Source organism: Anolis carolinensis, chromosome 3, assembly GCF_035594765.1.
Source record: "Anolis carolinensis isolate JA03-04 chromosome 3, rAnoCar3.1.pri, whole genome shotgun sequence".
NCBI classification, from domain to species: Eukaryota; Metazoa; Chordata; class Lepidosauria; order Squamata; family Dactyloidae; genus Anolis; species Anolis carolinensis.
Genome location: NC_085843.1, coordinates 136,214,603 through 136,238,548, shown reverse-complemented (window position 1 = coordinate 136,238,548; position 23,946 = coordinate 136,214,603). Strand labels below are relative to the sequence as shown.

The following is a 23,946-nucleotide window of genomic DNA, read 5'->3' as shown; positions in this document are numbered from 1 at the left end:
TGTCACTTATCCTTTACCAAACATACCCAATTAAAATTAAATTCTTTTGTATGTTTCATGATTTTTTAACCACAGCATTATTTTTTCTTGCTAAGAGAATCTCTAGACACAATGAGCTGAAGCCCAACATCATGCTTAGAAGAGAGCCCTTGAAATCAACAGGTGGCAGTCATGAATAAATTTGTCCCATCAATTTCAGGTGGATTATCTTAAATATTAAATCTGGTTACAACCCAAGGGGTTAAGCATGTGTTCCCACTCAGTAAGAATCTTTCTGCACAAAAGAAATTAGATACTAGCTTTATTTTTTATTACCCAATAGGACCTCAGATGATATACTGAACTTACGTTATACTGAATGAGTTTGTAATCTTTTAGCTAGAATAACACAACTTTATTTACTAAATGTCATCACAATGAAAAGGTTACCTTTTTTAGACCAGAAACCAGACATTTATTTATTCATGTGATTTATATCCTGATAAAATATAAAAGACAGTTAAAAGGTTGTAATAGGAAACTTGTTAATAGGATCAAAAACTATTAAAACATTATTATAACTTTAAAAAAAACCAGTTTAAAATAGTACAATGTCCTTAAGACAAAACAAAACAAAATACAAATCCTTTGTTTGAAAACAGTCAGTTCCTGAACACCTGTCAAAATAAACATGTCTTTGGCTGCTAATGGAAGAAGAGCAAAGAAGGGGGAAATCTACTCTTCCTAAGAAGCGATTCCAGAATCAAGGAAGTCCTCTCTTGTCCTCTCTGCCAGATAAGCCTGTGAAGGCAAAAGCCCCATAGAAGTGCTTGAATCAAGGATCTCAAGCCCCAGCGAAACATAATCACACAGTTGCAAGGGCTATCAAGTCCAAACCGCTGGCCACTGAATAAACTCCAGCTAGAGCATCTCTTCAAAAGCTTTTTTTAAAAAAAACATCCAGAGACACCACCCTCTCTTGGGAACTGCTTCCATTCCAAAATCACTCCATCAAATAATTCTTTCTGACATTCCACTAAATTATACACTTCTGTAACTTAAAACCATTACCTTCTGGGGCACAGTGAACATATCTGCTCACTCCACCCGAAATTTCAGACTCAAAAAGCTGGCCTTCAGATAGTGTGCAACAAAGTCATACTGGGCTTTATGGGTGAGAACCAGCGTTTTGGATTGTTTCTGGAAGCAGAGTGGTACTCCAGCTACAATTTAGAACATTATTTAAAGGAAGCCCCACACATAGCATGTTACAGTAATGCAAACAGGATGTGTCACCATGATTAAACCTGACAATCACAGGAAAGGATACAATTGGTTTTAACTGTTCAAATATGTTCCTTCCAATCTCAGGGTTAAATCCAGGTATACACAAAATTATAAAGTTGTGTTTTCAATGGAGTGTAATGCCACATCCAGCACAAGCTGAGTCCCTATTCATCAATCTGCCTTTTTACTGGTCAGGAGCACTCCTGTCCTATTCAGACTGAGTTTTATCCAATTCAGCACTGAGATCTGGTACTGGTGAAGAATCAAAACAGCTTCCTTAGGGAAGAAGTAGAACTGGTGTTATGAACTGGTATCTCCCATCACTACCTTCTCATCTTGTTCTTCCAGGAAGGAAAGGCCCCTTCCAGCACTAGCCCACAAAGATATCATAGCTGATCCTTTCAGTAGCCACTTAAAAGTCCAGCAAAACTAAAAAAAATGATGAAAATTTTAATTAAACTTTTTTTAAAGGATGGAATTGAAATAATATTTTGAATATATTTTACTTCATGATTTCTGCATTCTTCATGTTTACACCCATGTGTATAATTGTGTTTTTTTCAGTGTTTTTGTTTTATCGGAGTGGCATTGGGCTCTGTGTATCATGATTTTGCAATTACATAATTTGCTTGTTTTCTGCAGTCATTTATTTTATAGCACTTTGTTGAAATAATGAGGACATGTAAATGTTATTCATTTCCTTGTATCTACTTAAGATATAGGAACTCTTCTCAAAAATACCTAAGCGAATATAGGTGGAGTAAAGTTAACCTTAGCTAAAAACACTGCATTTAATCCAAAGATAATTTTATTGTGCAGTCTCCAAATTACTACGCTTTTCAGGAAAACTAGAAATATAAATGAGGGTCCATGCATCCAAGGAAAGTTTGATTATTTTTTTATTTAACAGAAGCAGCAGAATTTGTTCAAAAACATTTGGGCTGTTAAATATATAATTCAATGCTCATATGTAATTTCTCTGTTCCAATACACTGTACAGAAATAAATGAATTGGTTGTGAGAAAGCAGTGTTTTAAATGGAAAAAAATTGTTAGATACAAACATCCATCTTAGTTAAGAGTAATATATAGGACTATTCAATATGGTGGGCTGTACAGTAGAGTCTCACTTATCCAACATTCTGGATTATCCAACGCATTTTTGTAGTCAATGTTTTCAATACATCGTGATATTTTGGTGCTAAATTCGTAAATACAGTAATTACTACATAGCATTACTGCATAATGAACTACTTGTTCTTTCAAATTTGTTGTTAAACATGATGTTTTGGTGCTTAATTTGTAAAATCATAACCTAATTTGATGTGTAATAGGCTTTTCATTAATCCCTCCTTATTATCCAACATATTCGCTTATCCAACGTTCTTCTGGCCCATTTATGTTGGATAAGTGAGACTCTACTGTACTTGGAAAAAGACTGTGAAACTATTTATGAACAAATTTCTAATTTGTTAAGTATTGTCAATGGCACTCATGATCTCTTCATGATCAACTATTGGATTTAACCAACATTAGATTCATAGTTACAGCTTATTCATATGATGACATGATAACTGGTTGGTCTTCCGCCTTAAGATGGAATGTAGAACTTTACAAATAAAGAATTATGATTGTGTTTAAAGTCCCTCCTTACCTAAAAAAATATTTCTGCAGAACATTAAAATCACCTTCTGGTGTTTTATATTAAGATAAAAAAATATAAGGATTGTAAAGATAACTAAAAATAAGAATGAGAGAAAGAGAGAGCACATGTGGGGATGGAAGAAAAGATTATGTATAGGATGTTAGTGCGAGCTAGGCATATACATTAATATAATGCAATATAACAGACCCCATCATCCCCCAGCTATTTTGACTTGTCTGCAAAATATATGTTCAGGCATACATGGTAAGACATTAAGATCTTCTGACCTTTGAACAATGGAATATTACTATTTTTCTTTCCAAATCTTTGACTATGAGCATTTTAAGAGCATTCTCAATTAACTTCCAGATTACAGGAATATAATTTAAAAGTGCATGCACAGGAACACACATCAAAGATTATTATAATGCTAAATTTGAAACATTTCAATAACCCCAGTCAGGAGGAAACTGTCATTGGGCTCACTTTCATAATACATAACAAACCAATTGTTATCTGTTCTTCTCCCAAAGTTAGATGAAATTATAAAAATATATAGAAGGGGTCAATATGTTTTTAAAAAATGCATTAAAGTGAGAGAAAAAAAATTAGAATTAAGGCCAAAACAGTTTTCCATATCCAAGTTGAAAAAATACAGATAAATACTGCTTGTAAACATTTTCCAAAAACAAAACAAGAAAATAGGATGAGCTGCAGATGTATTAAATCAAAGATGATGTTATCAACTTTGTCTTATCACCATTTATTGCTGTAGCAGCTTTATTCTCACTTCGTACGACTGATTCCTTCAGAGGTTGTTAATGAAGTGCCAGCTGGGTGGACCATGTTCTTTTAACCCAAAGACAGAAAATATAGATGCAAGATATTTTATACTGTATAAATTAAGCTTATCATTTGCTGCCTGAATTTTATAATCAAGATAGTCCTGATAGTTTCCCAGATTTAGCCTTCAATAACTTTGTTTTTCCCATTACCATTGTAAACAGTATTAGGAACTTTGGCTCTTGTGAAGAACATAGCTTAAAATTATATTGTGGCTCAATAACCATTGATCCAAGAATGCCTATGTATATATTTTTGTCGGTTATACATGCTAAGTTATAGAAATGTGTACTGAATTTGATGATATGACAAATAAGGCTGGATTCTGAAGAAGAGGACCAAGTTGAGTGACAAATCAAATTCTAATTCCAGAAAATGATCAAACACTTTATACACTGTACTGTCAGTGGACCATACATTACCTAATTATATAATTTCTTCTTTCCTTTCAATCACTAAGTTGCTCTGTAGCGAAGTTTCCACCAACATTTACAGATGGTAGTGGGCTGAATGTGTACTTCAGTTTAGGTATTTCAGATCTTTTTCTTATAATTTTTTTCTCTAAAGTGAAAACTATTATTCAAGACTTGTTAGTTTTTGTTTCTTAATCTCTAATTTTTGTGCCTGTTGGATACGATTCAACCACTCCCTTCTCATCATTACAAAAATTAAACTCTGTATTTTCCTAATGGGTATGTGACTTCTCTGATCTTTAACTTAGATGAGCTGAAGTGGCAGTAAGGATAATTTTTCTAATCCCAGTTTTACCATTTTAAAGTCTTCAACACGTTTTTACTCATCCGGTCTTCAACTCTACATCTATCCTGGTGAAACAAGTGTTCTGACCTGGGAATACCACTGTGGTACATGCCATTTTCATTACAAAATGCTCTCCAAAACTTTGCAGAGGCAATTTTTCTTCCAAAACTGCTAAAACTTTGATTTTATCAGAAAAGGCAACTACTTTTTTCTACAGAAAGGTGATTGATGTCTTTACTGGCCAAAGAAAATGCACAAAACACTTGATGCAAGCTTTTGAAGCTCCACTTTGCTAGCAGCTTCAGGGCAAAAGATGTTTAAAAAACTCATAGAAGAAAAGTGATGGTGTCAGAAGTCAGAGGCCTGCATTTTTTATCAGATGTTTGCACTGTAGTCCTGTTGATCTGGAGGGATCTCAGTGCAGGCAGAGGCCACTTTGAGCCATGTGGGGACTAAGACAAAGAACAATACAATTTAAACTCAGTTAACATTGGTGCAGTAACTCTTGTGATCAGTCTTTTAGAGTTTTACTCAAGTCTCTGTACTGCTACATCTGAAATCCCTCCCCCCTCCCCAAAGTGTTTACATTAGCTGGAGGTGGAAACCTCAAGAGTTAATACTCGTTCTTAGTTCCCTCTTAAGGATTCACTTGTCCCACCAAAATCCAGTAGTGCCAAAATCAAGGAAACATTAAAATACAGCAATAAAAATCCACAAGTGATGCTTGTATTGGCCAACTAAAGTGCACAAAATTTCAAACTCCCCTAGCTTCATTAGGCTAGATTCATCATGCAGGAGCATATCAATGGAGTTAGAATCACAGGCATACCTTTTTTGTATAGAAGATTCTGTTGTTCAGTTGGTCTGGAGGAGTAACCAATGCAGGCAGAGGCCACTCCCCCTTTTTTTGGTCATGTGAGGTCCAAGATAAAGGACAGTGAAATTTGAACTTTTCTTTTGGGACCAGTTTGAGCGAGGGAGGGCAGTTTTAACATACACCCTGGGCCCTATCCCTTTCAAAATCCTTTTATCTCCAGGTTGCCTAAATGCATTTTATCTAGTTAACACAGAACACCTTGAAGAACTCCAATAATACTCTCAAAGTTGTTTTTACTCCAGATTTTCTTAGTATTGTATTGTCGATAACTGAAAAATTCTTAGAATGGGTTGCTGTGAGCTTTTTGGGCCATTTTGTCATGTTCCAGCAACATTCTCCTAACGTTTTGCCTGCATCTGTGGCTGGCATTTCTGAAGATGCCTCACAGATGCAGGCGAAACATTAGAATGCTGCTGGAACATGGCCATACAGCCCGAAAACGCACAGCAACCCAGCCTTTGACAATTCTTAGAAAGTTTTGCCCTTTGATTATTTTTTTTCTGAACAGGACAAGATCCTTATGTCCAAACAGTAAATGCAGTTTTCTTCCCATACTGACTGGTAATATTCCTAACATCCAGAGGGACTTATGGCCCCCAGAAAGCCAACACATGAAATGAGCATGGATAAAGTGCACAATTAAGTGAAATTCTTCTTAGGTTGGAGGGAATCTGGACCATGAGGGTATGCCAACGTGATTTTCTGTGTAGCTAACATTTTTAAAAGCAATTTATTGGAAAGGCTAGAAATGGCATTCAGTAACTTAATCTGAGCAAGGGCTATGAGTAAATGAAATATGTTGCATGCATGAGGATGTGAAGTATCAGCAGCATCTTGTTTAAAAATCTCAAGGGGCACAGTTGATGAATACCTATTCAATTCAGAGATCTTGGCATATAAAAGGCGCATCGAGCCAATTTCACAGTTTTCTTACCATAATTAAGCTATGGTACAGTAAAATAGCAATAAAGGTACTGCAGACATTTGTGATTCACAAAATCTCTACTTAGCTGCAAATCAATACAGCTGGTTGGGTTGCTGCTAGTTTTTCGGGCTGTATGGACATGTTTCAGTAGCATTCTCTCCCAATGTTTTGCCTGCATTTACGGCTGGTTAACTTCTTCTAGCCAAAGGAGTCTGGCAAATTAATATAATTTTGTTATGATTTTAAATTAACAAATTGTTAGTTGCAGATTCTTTTTATTTTTATGCTGGGAACAAAATGCTGGTGATGTACATGTATGGTAATATTATACAAAGTGCAACTGGGGAAAACCATGACAACATCTATTTTGCTACTGACAGAACATGTTTAATTACACACTCAATTAGTGAATGTAATGTAAGATGTTGAAATACACCAATTATAGTTCTACGCACAGCTGTTGGAATAAACCTTTTACATATCACTTCAAATCATTCTATATTAAGGACTGCTGTTAATGTGGATGACAATTCAACTACCATCAAATACTAGAATCCCAACCCGTTTGCAGGTACCTAAACTGCATGTGAGAACCAGTATGGATTAGTGGTTGAGCATAAGGTCTGTTGACTCAGCAGACCAGGGTTCAAATCCTCACCATGTGACCTTGGGCAAGTTACATGCTCCCAGCCTGAGGATAGTAATGGCAAACACCCTCTAAAGAAATATTTCCAAGAAAACCCTGGGATAGGTGCACCTTAAGGACCTGGTTAAGTCAAAAGCAACTGGAAGACATACAATACATGTGTGCCTAAAAACCTCAGCTTCTACTCGTTGAATCTAAGCAGGGTCAGCCCTGGTTAGTACTTAGGTGAGAGTCCACCAACAAATTCCATGTGTTATAGAGGTGGTTTTAGAAAGTCACTAGCAAAAACAACCCTCAGCACTTAAGACAGACCCTATGAAACTCTGGGGATTACTATAAGGCAATACAGAGATCAAACATCATCTTCATTACAGCCCCAATCTTTTAAGTGGCATGTCATGTTTAAATTTTTTAATGCAGAAAGTCTATCCTTTATTTTACAATTTCCATCCTTATTAATATATTTATTTCCTACATTTATATCCCACTCTTCTCACCCCAAAGGGGACTCAGAGCGGCTTACAAATCAAATGAACATACAAAATATTATTATCATAGCACAATATAAGCATTAAATTACTATATTGTACTATATCATTATATGGTAATATTACACTTTATAATTAATATTATATTGTATTATTAGTACTTTTCAGTATCTTAGCACACACCTCCAGTTTTCTTTAAATATTTACCTTACAGTAATGTTCCAAAATATGCCCCTAGTTCAAATATTTGGAAGCATTATAATGTGCCACAAGGTTGGTTTTAACGTATGGCAATTCTATGAATGAAACACCCAATGAGACTCCATCATTAACAGCCCTGCTCACATCTTGTGAACTCAAACACATGGCTTTATATATTTGAATTAATCCAGTTGTAATTTGATCTTTCTCTTTTTGTACTACCTTCAACTTTACTGAGCATTATATTTTAACATGAGTCATGGCATATGATGGCATGTCCAAAGGCCAATCGCCTGTTTCGTCATTTTGGTTCCAGTTAGATTCGATTCTGGACCCTTTTGTCTACCAGCAAATTTTAAATGGACTGAAGGATACATAATCCAAATTCCATGCTGGAAATAGAATTCTGCACTTTGATAACTGAAGAAACCTGCCAACTACTCAGACTCAACCACTGAAAACACAGATCATTACAGAAAAGCTTCAATTTACAAGACACATCCAAATACAATCAATACAATTTAGTCACAGCCATATTCATTGGATTTCAACCTTAGGACTATTTGGGAATAAACTCTACTGAACTCAATAGTCATTATCTCCATACACACATATTTAACATTTCAGGAATGCTGTGAGTTTTTCATTAAAGAATATTATGAGTGTATTTCACTACAGTAGCAGAAACTGTATTCCTAGGAATTATACTGAAATGACTGCTTAAGACTACTTATGAAAGGATATATTTTAGATTAAGAATGGTTATTAAAGCATGTGAGGGGATTTTGAAGACACACTTGAGATACCTCAGACTTCAGATATGTAAGTGTAGAAACCTGCCACAAAATGCCTCCAAAGCTGATGGATATTCTTTTCTTGTTTTTGATATAGGAAAACTCACAAGGATGTATCCCTGCTCTTATTAAATGTATTTGGAGGCACTTTGGAATAACGAGAGATACATATTGCTTTAACACCAGGACAAAATGAAAAACTCCATCAATTCACAATACTTGTTTATTTAAAACTTTAGGTTAGACAAGTTGCTTTATATGACAAAAAGTACTCATTTGGGAAGAACAGCAGCATAAAATATTCACTGGCAAGTCAGAAACACTAGAGTATACAAAATACCAAATGCACCCTGCTTTATGAAATTAAAATTGCTATTGATAAACTCTAGGTTAACACCATTCCACTGCAGTTTCATGTAGTTCCAGATCGGTTGGGAAGGAAACTCGGCATGTTCTTCCAGGTTCTAGACCCACCAACCTCAACAGGCCGGGACAAGTGCAATACCACATACACATAGACAGCATTGCAACCAATCCCAACCTGTGTAGAAAGGGGTACAATTTATCAAATTTTCATTGAATTTCACTGCCACAGTCAGTTTTGCATGGATTTGCACAGCAACACATTATACAGCTGGATGCAAACCTGCAAAACTAACCAGAGAACAGTGCTCAACTGACATGAAAAGAAAGGGATACACAAAAGACAGGACAAAACTGATGCTCTACAGCTAGCAGTACTTTAAGTGCTCGTAATGCAGTAGATTATTAATCACTACCTGCACTATAAGCACTTTAGTGCTACAGGAGCTGTTCCGACAAGCATTCTGGACACAGACATAGGTCAACCTAAAAGCAAAATCATTAAAAGCTTGAAATGCAGACAATAACAGGCCACAATCAGTTTTGCATAGATTTGCACAACTACATTCTTCTTGTAGTGCAACTATGCAAAACTAACAGAGGACTGCAAAACATTAGGTTTTAGGCTCAGTGTAAGCGATTGGGTGAAAACACAACTTCTTATGCCAGAAGGAGCACTTAGGGCAGTAGATGCTAATCTACTTCACTATCTGCACTAGATGCACCTTAGAACAAAAAGCAGTCACTATGCAGGAGAGGCAGTAGAGTAATTTTCCAAACCTTTTGAGGCAGTTGCCAGCATAATGCTACAAGTGCCTTCACTGCAGTAGGTTCTACTTATCACTACCTGCACTGTAAGCACTTTGACATTACTCTGACATGAATTAAATCTTCGTAGCTTATCACTGTTTCACCTGATAAAAGAAAACAAGTTCTCATTAATTTGTACTGTAACCGGTTCTCCAAATACATTTGAAATCATATTTAAATTTACAGAAAATATTACACTTCTTCCTGCCTGTTCTCAATCTACTGACTGACCTAGCAAGACACCAAAAGTACTGAAATGTAATTATATGTGAATATCAATTAAACTAGAAAGAAATGACAAATATCTTTTAAAACCAGAAACACTTAAATTCCAATCACGAGTACTAAAAATATGTTTCGGAAAGTTTCCTTATAGACTACAGTGAATCAATGTATTATTTACTGATAGCAGCTGCTTAAAGCTAAAGCCATCCTTACTGAAGTGTTTAGAATCTCCAAAGCCCTCAGGACAACAGTCTTGAAACTGTTGTAATGTGACACAAAATACAAGCATTACCACATAGTTTTGATATGTGCTCAAAAATGTTTAGGCTTCATTATTCCCCCTTAACGTGATTTCCATAAACCTTATCACAAATCTGGCACCCACTCTGTCCACCTTCCGCAGGGTCTCAAAACCTGGTTCCAGTGTGCGCTTGATAATGATTAGGCCTCTGTCTATGAATGGCCAGTCCAAACTGACCATTACAGTAAACTCAGCACTTTACCCCAGCCCTGGCCCTATAATCTGCTTGCATAAGCCCATGCCCAGCCCTCTCTTAATTTCTGATTTTGCCCGCCTTATCACTCGTTCTTGTTATTGAGGTTTGTTTGATTCATTTTAACTGTAATTTTTTATATTCTGCTGTTTTAATTGTTTTAATCAGATTGCTATTTACCATGTTTTTAAATGTGTCTTTAGTCCATAAACTTTGCTGTGCTGGGCTTGGCCTCCCTTACATGTTGCCCTGAGTCCCTTTGGGAGATGGTCGTGGGATATAAAAATAAAGTTATTACTACTATTATTATTAAATCTAAAGTTTTTAAAATTCCCCCTGTAAATATCACACGCAAAAACTTTTCTAGCTTATCTAGGAACAACCTATATACTTACTGTTTGTTGACAGACCTGTAATCTTGTCCCTTTCTGAGCCAAACACTTTAGAGTTGTTGTTTGCCACTATCTGGAAAGATAAACTTACCCCTGCGCACAAAAGCCAGGACCAGCCCACGCCTTTTTTCGCCGCCTACTTGTTTTGTTCTGTTGAGAGAGAACAGATAGAACCACCTTAAACCCTGAAGAGGGTAGGGGGCAGAGTCCTCCAAGCCTCCGACCAACAGGGACTGAGTCCTCCTTCCGCAGCCGGGCCCGCTTTGCTCGGGGAACGGCACGACCCAGTGGCGGGAAGCGGAGGGGGAACACAATGGCGCCCCCGAGCCGGGCCCGCGGCTTCTCCAGCGCAGCACGTGCTGAGCCCCGGAGCCCACTGGCCGGTCCCGGGCGCCAGGGGGCGCTGCAGCAGAAGCGGGAGGGAGGGAGGTCAGAGCTCGGCTACTGGAGCAGCAAGCGGCGCACTCCCCTCGCCGTGGTCTCCCTCCGCTCCGGGCCAGGCCCGGCCTCTTTCCCTCCGCTCCGTTCCCCGCCCGAGCCCCGCGGACAGCGCCCAGCCGCCACTTTGTTTCCCCCGCGGCCGGCAGCGTCTCCCACATGGCCGCGGCCTAGCGCCGAACAATCGGCCTCCGCACGCGCAGCCGCCATGTCCCGGCCCCGCCCCCTTCCCTCGGCAACATGGCGCCGCCGCGGCCCCGCAGCCTCCGCCGGCCACTTCGCAGTTGAAAGCGCGGCCCAGCCACGACTCTTTCCCCTACCCTTCACGGCGGCCGAGGCGGGGAGCAGCGAGGGAGGAGGGGGAAGGCCTAGCCCTGCCAGCCAGCCATCCAGCCCGGCCCCGCGGAGCCCACGCCACCCCCGCCCCTCCCAGAACAAAAGCCCACGCGGACCGGGCCCCTTTAAAGTCCCACTCGCCGCCGCAGCAAACTTTCGACCAAGCTTGCTCCCAACTCGGCCCCGTCCTGCCCCGCGTGGCCAGCTCCGACCCGCGCCACTCCCCACCTCACACACATACCCCCATGTGCCGCTGCCGCTTTTGTTCTGCGGAGTTGCTCACACTCGAACCGCTTGGCCTCTCCCGGCCCCTCCCCCTTATCGCCCCCGCCACGCACCTTCCTTCCCCTCCTCGGGCCGCCGGGCTCTGCTTTCTCTCCACTCCGGCGCGAGACCAAGCGGGCGGCGGTTACGGCGGCGGCCGCGCGGCCTTTTCAAATCTCCCTCATTCCGGCCCCGCCCGCCCCCCTTGCGCGCGAGCTCCGTCGCCGCCGTTACGCGCCCCACGCGCGCGCGCCGCCTTTCCTCGCCTGCCATGCGCCCGCCCGCCCCCTTCCTCACTCCCTCCTCCCCCCCCGACTCGCGAGCTCCGCAGCCGCCAAGCCCACCTCGCTCTCGTCACAGCCAACCTCAGCCAAGAAGAAGGAAACTCCCGCCCGCGCGCCCCAACTATAGCCTCCTTCGCAACAACAGGAGCTAGCGCGCGCTCTCCTCCACACTCACCAGCGAACAAACCTCCGCTTTCGCCGTCCTCTCTCTCTCTCTCTCCTGGGGCCGCCCCTCCCACCTCCCCCCTCCCACTTCGGAGCGCGCGGGGAAGTGGCGGGAAGGCGAGCGCTGCTGCGACGGGGATGATGATGATGGCGGCCGCGGCATCAGGAGAGCGAGCGAGCGTGGAGGAAGGGGGTGGGGCGGGTGAGGAAGCGAGAAGGAAAACCATGTGGACAAAAAATAAAATAAAAAAAGAAATGAAGGGCGGTGGCTCCCGCCTCAACGTAAATATCCACAAGCCTCCGCTCCGCCCTCATTAGCATAGAAAACAAAGTGCTTCCGAGCGGCGCGGCGCCAATCAGGGCGAGGCCCCGCCCACTCTTCCCGGAGCCCCGCCCCCAAACGCTCCTCCTCTTACTACAGCTTGGGACTGCGCGCGCTCTCCCCTCCTCCCTCCCTCGCGACGACGGCGGCGCCGCCGGGGCCCCTCCCTCTCTGGACTCGGATTCCTCTCGAGGCGGAGGAGCTTTCCTCGAGAGCATCACCCTGTTGCAGTCAAGGGTTCCCAATTCCGCCTCCTTTGCCTCCCAAACTCCCCACGTAATGCCGACCTAGTAAACAAGTAACTAAAACCCTGAGGGTTTTAAATCGTTCTCTCCCCAATGGACGTGAGGGGGAGTTTCCCGCCTCGCTCTCTCCCGGGGAGGGGGGTAAGAGTTGGGTTTAGGCCCCTCCGCCGCGAGTGGGGAACTTCGGAGCGGGGCTGTTTCGGGCGAGGAAGGCCCCTCGACACGAGCCCAGGGCGGCTCCCTTCGAGAGAAGTTTGGCCCTCGTCGAAGCCAGGCTTCGCTCTCGACACCAGTGAGGAAGCCCCGGAGTGGGGGGCGCCTTGTGCTTTCTCCGCCTTGTGTGGTGCAAGTGGCACTTTGGGGCATCCCGCCCCCTTCCTGTCGTGTTGCCTCACTCTTTGGGGGCTGTTTTTGTGCGGAAGGCTCAGGCGGAGGAGGCTGGGCTTGATCCCCCTCCCTCCCTCGCAAAGCCATGGAGAGCCTCTGGGTCCAGACAAAGTGCCCCTCGTCCTTTCGTCCCTCCCTCCTTTTCTCCCGCTTCACTTCGAAAGAGAGCCACAGCCGCCTCCTCCTTTTCCTCCCTTTATGGCTGGAACACAATGAAGCACGTTTCGAGGGATGGAGATTGGGGACCGCGCTCGCAGAGCGGTCCCCTTGAGAAATGGGGGACACTCCCCCCACCACTCATTTTATGTCTTTCGCCTTCAGACCTTAAGTTGTTTCGAAGCCCGCTGAAGTTTTTTATTTTCTTCCTTTCAGTTAGCAAACTTTTGAAGTTCCCTTTGAAGGTTTTTCGAGATGATCACTACATCTTTTTTATTTGTTTTGAACTGAGTTTTCCCAATTCGGACAGGTCTCCAAAAATAGCCTAACTTGACTCTGAAATAAACCCAAAATAATCATTCGAGTTACACATTTTTAATTTCACTTTTTGTACTAAGTCAAGAAGAGGTCCTTGGATTACACAGTATAAAAAAGCTCTTGAGTTTTCAAATGCCAGGGGGACTCTCTTAGGCTCTAATTTTACGTTTACATGTGGGGTTATTCTGGATTATTTTGTCTGCGTGTTTGTTTTATTAAGGCATTGAATGCTTGCCTTTTTGTATGTCAGAATCTTCCCTGAGTTCTCCTGGGGAGATAGGGTGGAATACAAATAAAAGTTTTATTCTTATTATCTTTAAAATAAATGAGAAAAAATATTGAGAAAAACAATAATGCAGCACCTCAGGAAACCTTTCCTTGTAGACAATAATGCCAAGTATTTTGAGTAAGATTGCTATGCAGTGTACGCAGTATTGTTTAGTTGTCATCTTACTTGCTTAAACTTCAAGAAGATCCAAGATGTACTCATTTATGCTTGGTTGTGTTCGGGCAAATTACATTTTCTACACCAAAAGTGATAGGATTAGTGACAAGGAATTTATTTGCATATGGAATGTTAACACACTCAAAATATGGGAAGTGGAAATGCCTAGAAACGTAAATCGCACATATAATGTAAAAGTTGGTTGGTGTTTCTCTAGCTATTTCCATTTCCCATTTCTGCAGTGTGTTATGAAGATTATAAACAAATATATTTTTATATTGTTCAGTCGTAAAATGATCACACACATACATATGCATTGTATATGTCTCAATGCGTACTTTCTGTCATCCTGAGTAAGAACTGATGAGCCAATGAACTTATTTCTAGATGAGCATTCAGAAGATCACACCACATGTTAACATGACAAATCAGAAGTGTTTTTTGGTATTTATTAACTTGCGAAGAGTAAAGAAGTTTTTTAAAAGCTACTTTTCTTGATGCTCCAAAAGCTTATGCAATTTTCTGTGTTAGATTTGAACCAGATTTGAGAGGATGGCAGACTGAGATATGTAAGGATTTGTAGTGTATCCATAACTGTAAATAGTATTTTTATCAAGTTAATATAGAAAATGATTCTTTTTATAATTCTGAAGAAAGAAATGATATTAAATGTTCTGAAGTAATTGAAAACCCTTTTTATAAAGCAATTAGAAAATATGGCTTATTGTATACTAGAATAATTGCATGCTTTTCATGTTAAGGCTTTTGGGACTGAAGACTTATGATTCCTGGGATACAGATTGGAGCCCACTCACATACAGAAGTATAGCACAGTTATTCTACTTTTGTTGCTCATGCAGTATCCAACGGGATCCCGGGATTTGTAGTTTAGGGAAAGAGATTTAGAATTCTTAGCCAGAGTGCTGTAGTGCCTTTGTTGATTTCAATATTCCAGTATTCTATAGAATGTTGCTGTTGTAGCTAAGGTGGACTATGATACACTTGGTGTGTCATATGAAGAGATACCATAGGATAAATTGGAATTCCTTTGAAGCTGATAATAGTGCTGCAACCTATAAATGCTGGTCCCATTTCCATATTCCTGCCCATAACCAAAGTTATGATTTCCAACCTCAGAAAGGGACCACATAAGGGTTTTTGGGAGGCGTGGCAGCGTAGGAAGGAAAACCTGGATGTGTTTAACAATATATTTAACGATTGAATCCTTTCCAGGGTATTTTTTCTGAGGGGAGCATCCCATGGCAAAGAGTTCAGGACTATGAGAAAGCTTACAGACCAGAGCTTTTGAGACTGCATGGTCCTTGCAGTTCTTCCCTGAGATTATTATAAATCGGTAGCTAAAATAGAAGCGTGAAAGTACCCATTTTTTTCTTTGTCTGGCATTTGACTCTTTTAAATCTCAAGTTCCCCAAAAAAGAACATATTTGGAAATTGGTAAATTGATGAAAAAAACTAAGTAAAATGAAATTTTCCCCCATTTGCACTGTCCAAATTCAAGGTACAAGGTATTCCAGGGATGGAGAGGTCCATGATGCCACAAACTGATTTTCAAAATGAAAAACTGACCCTAATTCAACACCATAAACATAATTAAATACGCAAAAATTCAATCTGTATTTTTACTAAGACTTCTGAGAACAATGCTGAAATCTGCATGGATGGGCAAATTTGACAGTATCAGCTTTATCTTCTTCCATAGTCATTATTATTATTATTATTATTATTATTATTATTATTATTATTTTAAAAAATTCCAAATGGAATATAGAGAAATGTGTGGATTTTGGTAAATTCTTGTCATAAACAATATTCTCACCCATGCCTTTCTATCCACGCTTGGGAGATTTTCCCACTGAAGCTTTAAATCAGTTATCAGTTTATGGTCTGAAGTACAGTTAAATATGATCATGTGTATGTCCTAACTACCTACACACAAAGAATAATGCTTGAGGATGATTAAACTACTCATATTTACCGAGAAGTAAGCCAGGATATATATATTGAAGCCCCACAGGGATGTAGTTTACATACTCTTAGGCTGTGTGCAGGATTCTGTTGTTAGTGTCATGAAAATTCCTGAAGTAAAAACCAAATTCTGCTAGTCGGTCTTTCTTCAGTCCGGATAAACATGTATACTAGACTAGTTAATTCAGCTCCAGTATGTAAAACTAAGTAAGCAATAAGGGAATATTTTCATATGTACTTAGAACTGAAGCTGGCAACTGGTTTTAACAGAGGTCACATTTTCATTAAAAAAACTGTTTAACCCCTGTTCTTCCAATATAAACAAAAACCAGAGCTTTACCTTTCTTGATGCTCATATCATTTTCTGACCCATTGTTTTACTGTTATGTATAAACTGTGCCACATGAGATTGAGACAGTTGCTACAGCTGAAGCATTCTCCTTCTCCTGCCACACCACAGAAATCTAACTTGCAAAGGAGTAAGCTAGAGCACTCTTCCCTCTGAAATCAAGTATTTCATGGATTTCACATTGATTGTTGTTTCCTTTTTGTACAGAAGAGCATGAAGCCCTATGAGGTTATGGCTGAAATATGTACATTCCAAATACAGTTTTACTCCTTCCGCTATTTGTAAGATATAGGTCTAGGACTAAGTGTTAGCTTGGTCTTTTCACTATATTAGTGAGATGTTATTCTAATTTCAAACTGAACATATTTTATAATATGCTTATTTCAGAAAATGTCAGTCCAAACTAGCTGAAATAAAGTAATGATTGGGATCAGTTTTGGTTCTCTTTTGAGACACTTAGGATGCATATAGGATGCATTATTTAAAACATTCTAGCCATTTAAATCCCTTGCTTGTTTGTTTTTACATGAGCAGCACACTCCATGAGAATTTTAGGATCCAGTAAATAGAAAATAAGAAACAGACATTTTATGTGTGTTCTAATGTTCTTTATTTTATTTTATTTTTAGCTTCCCTTCAAAGAATTTGAAGTGATATATACAGGATTATTTTATTTAATTCATGCACAATTTATGTCTCATAAACAAACTTTAATTTGTGCAATGGAAGTTTCACCTCTGGAATTCTGTGGAGCACAATGGACTGCAGTGGGAAGAGGGAATCCTCCCCAATGAACAACTGACAAATGCTATTCCATTTAGAGAAGAACATTACTGGATAAAAACATATGACCTATAGGAGGAAATCATGACCATGAAAACTAGGACTTGTGTGGCCAAGCAACAACAAAGTGTGGCTCAGATGGCAAAAGTTATCAACACACAACTTAAGTGAGACTACAGAAGTGGAATTTTGCCTCAGCCTACAAGTAAAGACAAGATTCTGTCTACCAGAATTCAGTTTAAAGTTTGTAGCCATTGAAATGCTTTGGCAATAGAGACTGGACAAAGGAGAAAACTCAGATATTCTAAGAGCAGCTTAAAAATTTGGACAACAAGGAATCATATGGCATTGTCCCTGCCTTATCAAGACTGTTGGGTATGTATGACTTTCTTGAAAATTTCAATGACCTTTGTTGCTGAATAAGTATTTGGACTCAAACATGTTTTAGATCAGGTCTAACACGTTCACAATGCCACAGTGCATGTAGACGAAAGTACACAGCTTCAAAGAAATTGTGTGTGCTCCAAACACTTATTTTGCAGGTATTATATTAGAAAGGATTTTCTGAACCATATTGGCATTTTCTGAATTTCTCAAGGAAAACCATGGCAACCATTCTATAAACATACATTTGAGTTGCTGTAGAGGCTCCCATTGCAAAATTAGACAAATGTTTTGCAGCACTTATATCTGTAAAATAGAGAAAAATATGTCTGCAGAAATAAATTACCATTGCCACACCAACTTACCTGTCAACACAAATGTTATCTGACATTTTATGCAAAATTGATCGGTCTCCATTTTCGTGAAGACATAAATTGTCCCAAGAGGTCTGATTTCTGTTTCTGAATCATGTTGACAATCCAGCGATTGGGGGGGGAGGGGGGGATGGACACCTTGGAAATTATTTATACGTTCCCTACACATAACTTACCTAAAATAACTTAATGAAGAGTTTGGAAAACAGAAAGTTACTTATGTCCTAAAAAGTTTATTCTATCTCCTCTCTATAATTTTGTTGAAGAGATTTCTCCCGCAACTTTACATCTTTGTGGCCTCATACTTGTTCTTCAAGTTCTTGTAGGTCTCCTGTTCTCTAATTTTCTCTCTAAATTTGCCTTTAAAAGAGAGGATAAAAGTTGGGTGTTTTCTTTCCTGGTTTATGATACATATTCTACGTCTTATAAATTAAAGTCGCAAAGGGGCATCCTTTTCTGTCACCTTTTCTCCTTTTTTTAATGGGCATGACCAAATTAATGAACAATTTTAGAATACATACTTCCACAGTTTTCTTAGTTAATCTTAGGGTGGGGCTATTGAACCGAGTCATATAAGTGACGAACTCTTGGTGTGAGGATTGCCAAAAGCAAAGCTTTAAGCACCTCTTAAAGAACAGCACCGTTATTGCAAGTGCCCTGGGTGCCAAACTGAGTTCAGTGGCTCAGTTTTACACAGTCTTCAGGGGTGGTGAAGGGTGGGATGGTGAGTATGCTTTCTGTTCATTTTCTATTCCATGCTGAGCATCTTATCCATAATTCTGAAATCCAAAATACTCTAATATTCAAAACTGCCTACATGAGTGGCCGAGGTAGTAACACTCTTGCCTTTTGAGGGTCCAGTGCACATAAACTTTGCACGGTGCACAACATTATTAAAAAGAATGTATAAAATTATCTTCAGGCTATCTGTACAGTGTATATGAAACAAAAATTAAGATTTCTCAATATGCATACATATACATATTCCAAAATCTGGTGTGTGTGTGTAGTACAACAATAAAAAAAAAATGGTCCCACGCATTTGGATCAGGAATACTCAATCTGTACAGTGATGTTTATTCTGGTTAAAAACAGTAGATTATTTCTTTTCAGATTGGAAAAAGCATTAGATACCTAGCATATAAAAGAAGCACAGCTTAACAACACCAAAAACCTGACCAGGAGAGAAGGCACTGTAAGTGTTCCTGTCTTGTCTCGTCTTTCCTCTGAAGCTGTCAGGACCCAGGCTGCAGAGCACCAATAACCATGCGCAGAGACCAGAATCTATCTATATCTTTATTAAAGGAATATATAAAGTCAATAAAAACAAGTGAAGAATAAAGTTCAGAAGTAGACCTTTCAGGAAAGGTCAAATATAGTCCAGGAAAATAATCTCCAAAAGGTGATATTAAGGTCCAAAGTTATAATCCAATAACCGAAACACACACTTTGCCGAGCAAAGTGTGGGGAAATGACAAGGTCTTTTAGTCCATTGGAGCTTGACAACAAGGCTGGAAAACAAACTAGATTCTTGGCAAACAAGACTTGATACGAGGCAACAAGAAGCAAGAACAAGGTCCGTGGCGAGGTCCGGGGAACAAGGCAGGCTTGGAACTTGGTCCTGGAAACAAGGAACTGGAGTTGCGTAGTCCACACACGATCTCACTCCTCAAGCTGACGAGTTGACTCTGCAAGGTTTCCTTCGCGGCAAAACACCTAAATAGGGTCTCGTTTCCCGCCGAAAGAACACTTTCCCTGGAGAACTAAAAGTGAAACCCAACTCTGTCCATACGCATGACTCCTTAGAATTTCCCAAGGGAAGCAGACCTAATCAGCTAATTGTTTGGCTGCGATTCTGGCGCTCCGGCGATTCGCCTCCCTAGTTCCTCTATCTCTATTATAATTGTCCCTACGAGAAAACGGGGGAGAATTCTGCCCAAGGCTTGTTTGGCTGACTTCTTGAGGGCAAACATCCTCCAGGTGCAGGGGCTCCGATTCTGGCTGAACCGGTGGAAATCCCATGTTTTCCTCCTCATCTGCCACAATAGTACTAGGAACGGGACTACAAGGCCCATGAGACATCACAGAAGCCATTCCTAAGTGTTTGCAATATTGAGATTGCTTTCCTTTATTGGACTTCTCTGGGAGTAAATCCTATTAAACTGAATGGGGCATAATTCTCAGCACTGAAACCTAATCAGCTATTTTAATTAAAAATTGTCTAAAAGTGCTGTGAATTGGTGAGAAAACTTTTTAAATAATTATTTTAAATATAAATACCTAAAAACTGCACCTTTAAAAGACATTCTAGTTTATACATGTAAGAATGGGAGATGCCTCTTACAAAATGGTGCTTGTACTCCATCCCTATATAATTTTAAAAAGACAAAATTATCCTATTAGAGCATTTTCTCATATGCAAATTTATACAGATTTAATTGAACAATTCATCAATTAATCAGCCCAAATGCAAATTAAAGGAAAAGGCAAAATCTTAACTATTGGTTAGCTTTTTTGCTTTTCCTTTTTTCATTTTCATGTGCTGCCTTTGCAGACTTGAGTCATTTTTCCTTGTCAAAAATCTGTTTTTGCAAATGAAGTCAAATAGACTGAAATTTATATACTTCACCTTTACAAAATATAAGGGAAAATTCTGTAGATTTCTAATGAAGAGAGATCCTGAAATATGAAGAGTCCGTAAAGGGTATGAATATGTAGAAACAGGATAAATTATTACTTGCTTGAGATTCTTTCTGCTGCTTCCAACTATGTGTGAGAAAACAAAATTCCTTCTGAAGAAAGCTATAAGATGAAGAATCGAAAATAATGTGATGATTCGTTAGAACTGTTGTCATCCGGCACAATTATTTATCTTTATAAAGTATATAAAGACATTTCAGACTTATAATCTGAATTTTCTTGTATTTTATTATGATGAAAGGCAGATTCTGGTGCATTTTCAGAAGATTAGTTCCCCCTCCGTATACAGTGGGAGAGATTTGTCTCAATTCCATTTATTTATTTATTTATTTATTTATTCCTGACAAAACATATTTATTCTTTTGGCGAATGCTGCGAAATCAATGGGATTGTAATACACTATTTTTGACCACACTTACTTCTGAATAAATAAGCAATTACTGAGTTGCACAATGTTTAAAATCAATTAGATTGTATTTATTTTGTTTTGGTTTTTTTTGGGGGGGTGGGGGGTGGGGGTTGTCCATAAAAATTGCTGCAGTAACTCAGCAAAATGAGATACTTTTGCTGGACAAAAGAACACAAAGTAATCTCATGAATGCCTACTTAGACATAACCCCTACTAACTTGAGTGGTTAGCATGTATGTGATTGTGACTTCAGTATTGTAAATTAGTTATATTTAGGTATTTTATAACTAGATTCAGGATGTATCTGGAAACAGACATTGATTGACCTGGGGATATTATCCCTGTAAATAACAAAAAAAGCTTTTACAGATTTTCGACACATACATTTTTGAAAATCATTATTCTTTTGTGTTGGTAAGTTATTTGTACTTTTTAATTATGTATACTATAGATATAGCATGGTTACTGAGTCCAGATCCCAAAATATCTGCACTACAGTCTCTGGTAGTGATGCAATGTAACATGTCTAGAAAACCAACATGAAAACGGGAAAAGAATGAAATTGTCAAAGTGCCCCAGTTTAACTATGTATTCACTGAAGAAGAAGAAGAAGAAGAAGAAGAAGAAGAAGAAGAAGAAGAAGAAGAAGAATTTGATTGAATTAAACAGTCGTGCTACTATTTAAAAGCTTCCAAGAGTTTACTGCAGCAATGGTCAAGTAGCAATTTAACAGTTTAGTATTCTTCTTCACTGATGAACATATTAGTAATGAATCATGCAAGTCTTAAGATGAAATATTGTTCTATTATAAATTATAGACTTCAAATATATTTATATCACTATACCTATCTCTAGATATGTGTCTCACAGAATTTGTTTACTTGAGTCTGGATAATTGGCTGAAGACCAAAAATAATGCATATACAAAGGGTGTTATGCAATATTCAGTATTGACTTGTTTCTCACCAGAGAAGTTTTCCATATTAATTTCAGTGCATCTTTTCTGAGTATGCCTTAGTTTGGATCCAAATCATGAATTTCTGAGCAACATATGATTAGGAGAAAGCAGTGGGACAATTGTGCCAATGGCTTCTGCAACAGCAGTGCATAGTTGTAACAACAGATTTCAAAATGAGTGCAAGGGATACAGATGAGAGAGCTTTGTTGTCTCAGCAGCCAATAGGCTTACAAGTGAAACATGTCAATATTCTAATGCAATGGACAGTTTTGATGTGATAACCAAGGCTGTTGCTGTCCTCTCCTTTCTCTGACTCTTTACGATATCTGCCATTTTAAGGATAAATTATACTGAGTAGAAAATATGTACATTCAGTTTTTAAACTGGCATTCTACTTTATTTGTGTTATCAATACCTCTAGCAAGTGATGAAATACAGAGTTTAAAGCATCCTTTAGTACTAGTTTAGATCATTCCTTTTGAATGCTGTATTATGCATGTACTGTATACATCTAGAAATTTTAGTTGAAAAATCAAAAGCCCAAAAACCTCAGCCAACTTACCCCAGGTCAACATGAGCATTGTTATACCTTAATTGTTATCAAAAGAGGAGTCACACCCTTCATTCAGTAGAGTAGCAAAAGACAAGAGCTCAGCCTGTCCCAGAAAAATCTAAAAGAAGCACTGACCCCCTCCCCCAACACTCTTCACCATCAGGCTGCTTCTGGCCTTTTTGAATGCCTGGGTGGGAAAATGGTGGTGGCGTCCCCCTCCCCCCCAAGGCAGTATTGGTGGTTTCCCCTCCCCCTGGAGCCAGCTGTTAGCCCCAGCTTCTGCCAACCTAGCAGTTCGAAAACATGCAAATGTGAGTAGATCGATATGTATCGCTCCTGTGGGAAGATAACGGCACTCCATGCAATCATGCTGGCCACATGACCTTGGAAGTTTCTACGGACAACGCAGGCTCTTCGGCTTAGAAATGGAGATGAGCACCAACCTCCAGAGTTGGACATGACTACACTTGATGTCAGGGGAAAACCCTTACCTCTACCTTTCTAATGTATAAAAACTGACCAGAAAATCAGCATACAAGTATTTCCACACAGAAACACCCATCAGATTTTGCATCTCAAAGTACAAAATTTAAGCATACAAAGCAGCTCTAAAAGAACATGCAAGAATGTTCAAGATATACTAGTTACGCTTGTTTCTATAGAACAAAAAACCATATGTGTATCTGTGTGTGTGGAAAGGAACAGAAAGTTAAAGCAAATTGTTCACTATGTATTACAGCCAAGCAAAAATTGCCAAGCAGATTGATTGAGATGGAAAATTCTGTTATGGCACCAATGTGACAATCTTTGTTTAGGATCAAAATTTATCAATGTTATTTCCTCCTTCAGAGAATTTATATCATATAAATTTAGAGTAGAGTCTTCTTTCCCATTCAACAAACTTCTTTTGAAATTGATGGCTATTAATTATCTGGAAGAGGATACAGGACTACACCTTAAAATGCATATGGTCACTTAATGGTAAGTTGTAGAAAGAGCACTGATTTAAGCTTTCGGTGCAGCTGAATGCTTAGTCTCATGCCAGCAATTTATTTGAACCTGGTGCCATTCATAAAATATCACACGTATTAGTCATCTTCGGTGAACGTATTAGATATTCAATCTTTCTTTAAAAAATAATAAAGAAATATCCCCCAAAGTTTTTTTTTATTCCATTCCAATGATGCATTGCAGGAAATGGAAGAAAGGTGCTGGATAGAGTTGAATTGCATATATGGACGAGAGGACAATGCTTTCTTTTGTCTCAGAAAAGGTGATGGATGGTGGAGTGATTTCTATGTGATATGAGCAACAGTGACAAATGGGCATGCATTAGATAGTAAATGCCACCTGCTTATTCATC

At 39.3% G+C, this 23,946-nt stretch overlaps 1 protein-coding gene, 1 long non-coding RNA gene and 6 other non-coding genes across 10 annotated transcripts; 1 reads left to right on the top strand and 7 right to left on the bottom strand.

Moving 5' to 3' along the window:
• Positions 1 to 8,648: 8,648 nt before the first annotated feature.
• Positions 8,649 to 12,298, bottom strand: LOC134297596 (uncharacterized). The gene is made up of 2 exons (XR_010004391.1): positions 12,225 to 12,298; positions 8,649 to 10,877 (listed from the first exon to the last, which is right to left on the bottom strand). It is a non-coding gene; the product is annotated as an uncharacterized LOC134297596 (long non-coding RNA).
• On the bottom strand, positions 8,924 to 8,991 carry mir92a-1 (microRNA mir-92a-1). The gene has a single exon (NR_129990.1). It is a non-coding gene; the product is annotated as a microRNA mir-92a-1 (primary transcript).
• mir19b (microRNA mir-19b) lies at positions 9,035 to 9,104 on the bottom strand. Its single transcript, NR_129904.1, has one exon. It is a non-coding gene; the product is annotated as a microRNA mir-19b (primary transcript).
• On the bottom strand, positions 9,170 to 9,251 carry mir20a (microRNA mir-20a). Its single transcript, NR_129918.1, has one exon. It is a non-coding gene; the product is annotated as a microRNA mir-20a (primary transcript).
• mir19a (microRNA mir-19a) lies at positions 9,331 to 9,414 on the bottom strand. Its single transcript, NR_129903.1, has one exon. It is a non-coding gene; the product is annotated as a microRNA mir-19a (primary transcript).
• On the bottom strand, positions 9,458 to 9,553 carry mir18a (microRNA mir-18a). Its single transcript, NR_129890.1, has one exon. It is a non-coding gene; the product is annotated as a microRNA mir-18a (primary transcript).
• On the bottom strand, positions 9,610 to 9,676 carry mir17 (microRNA mir-17). Its single transcript, NR_129881.1, has one exon. It is a non-coding gene; the product is annotated as a microRNA mir-17 (primary transcript).
• Positions 10,995 to 21,129, top strand: LOC134297595 (uncharacterized). Of its 3 annotated transcripts, none has more exons than XM_062975514.1 (3): positions 10,995 to 12,812; positions 17,052 to 17,580; positions 19,077 to 21,129. In XM_062975514.1, the coding sequence occupies exon 1, from the start codon at positions 11,041 to 11,043 to the stop codon at positions 12,199 to 12,201; it is 1,161 nt and encodes a 386-aa protein (XP_062831584.1). In that variant the 5' UTR covers positions 10,995 to 11,040; the 3' UTR covers positions 12,202 to 12,812; positions 17,052 to 17,580; positions 19,077 to 21,129. The 3 variants fall into 3 exon arrangements, with proteins under 3 accessions (XP_062831584.1, XP_062831583.1, XP_062831582.1); XM_062975513.1 differs by having other exon boundaries at positions 10,995 to 12,834; XM_062975512.1 differs by having other exon boundaries at positions 10,995 to 17,580.
• The last annotated feature ends 2,817 nt before the right edge of the window (positions 21,130 to 23,946 follow it).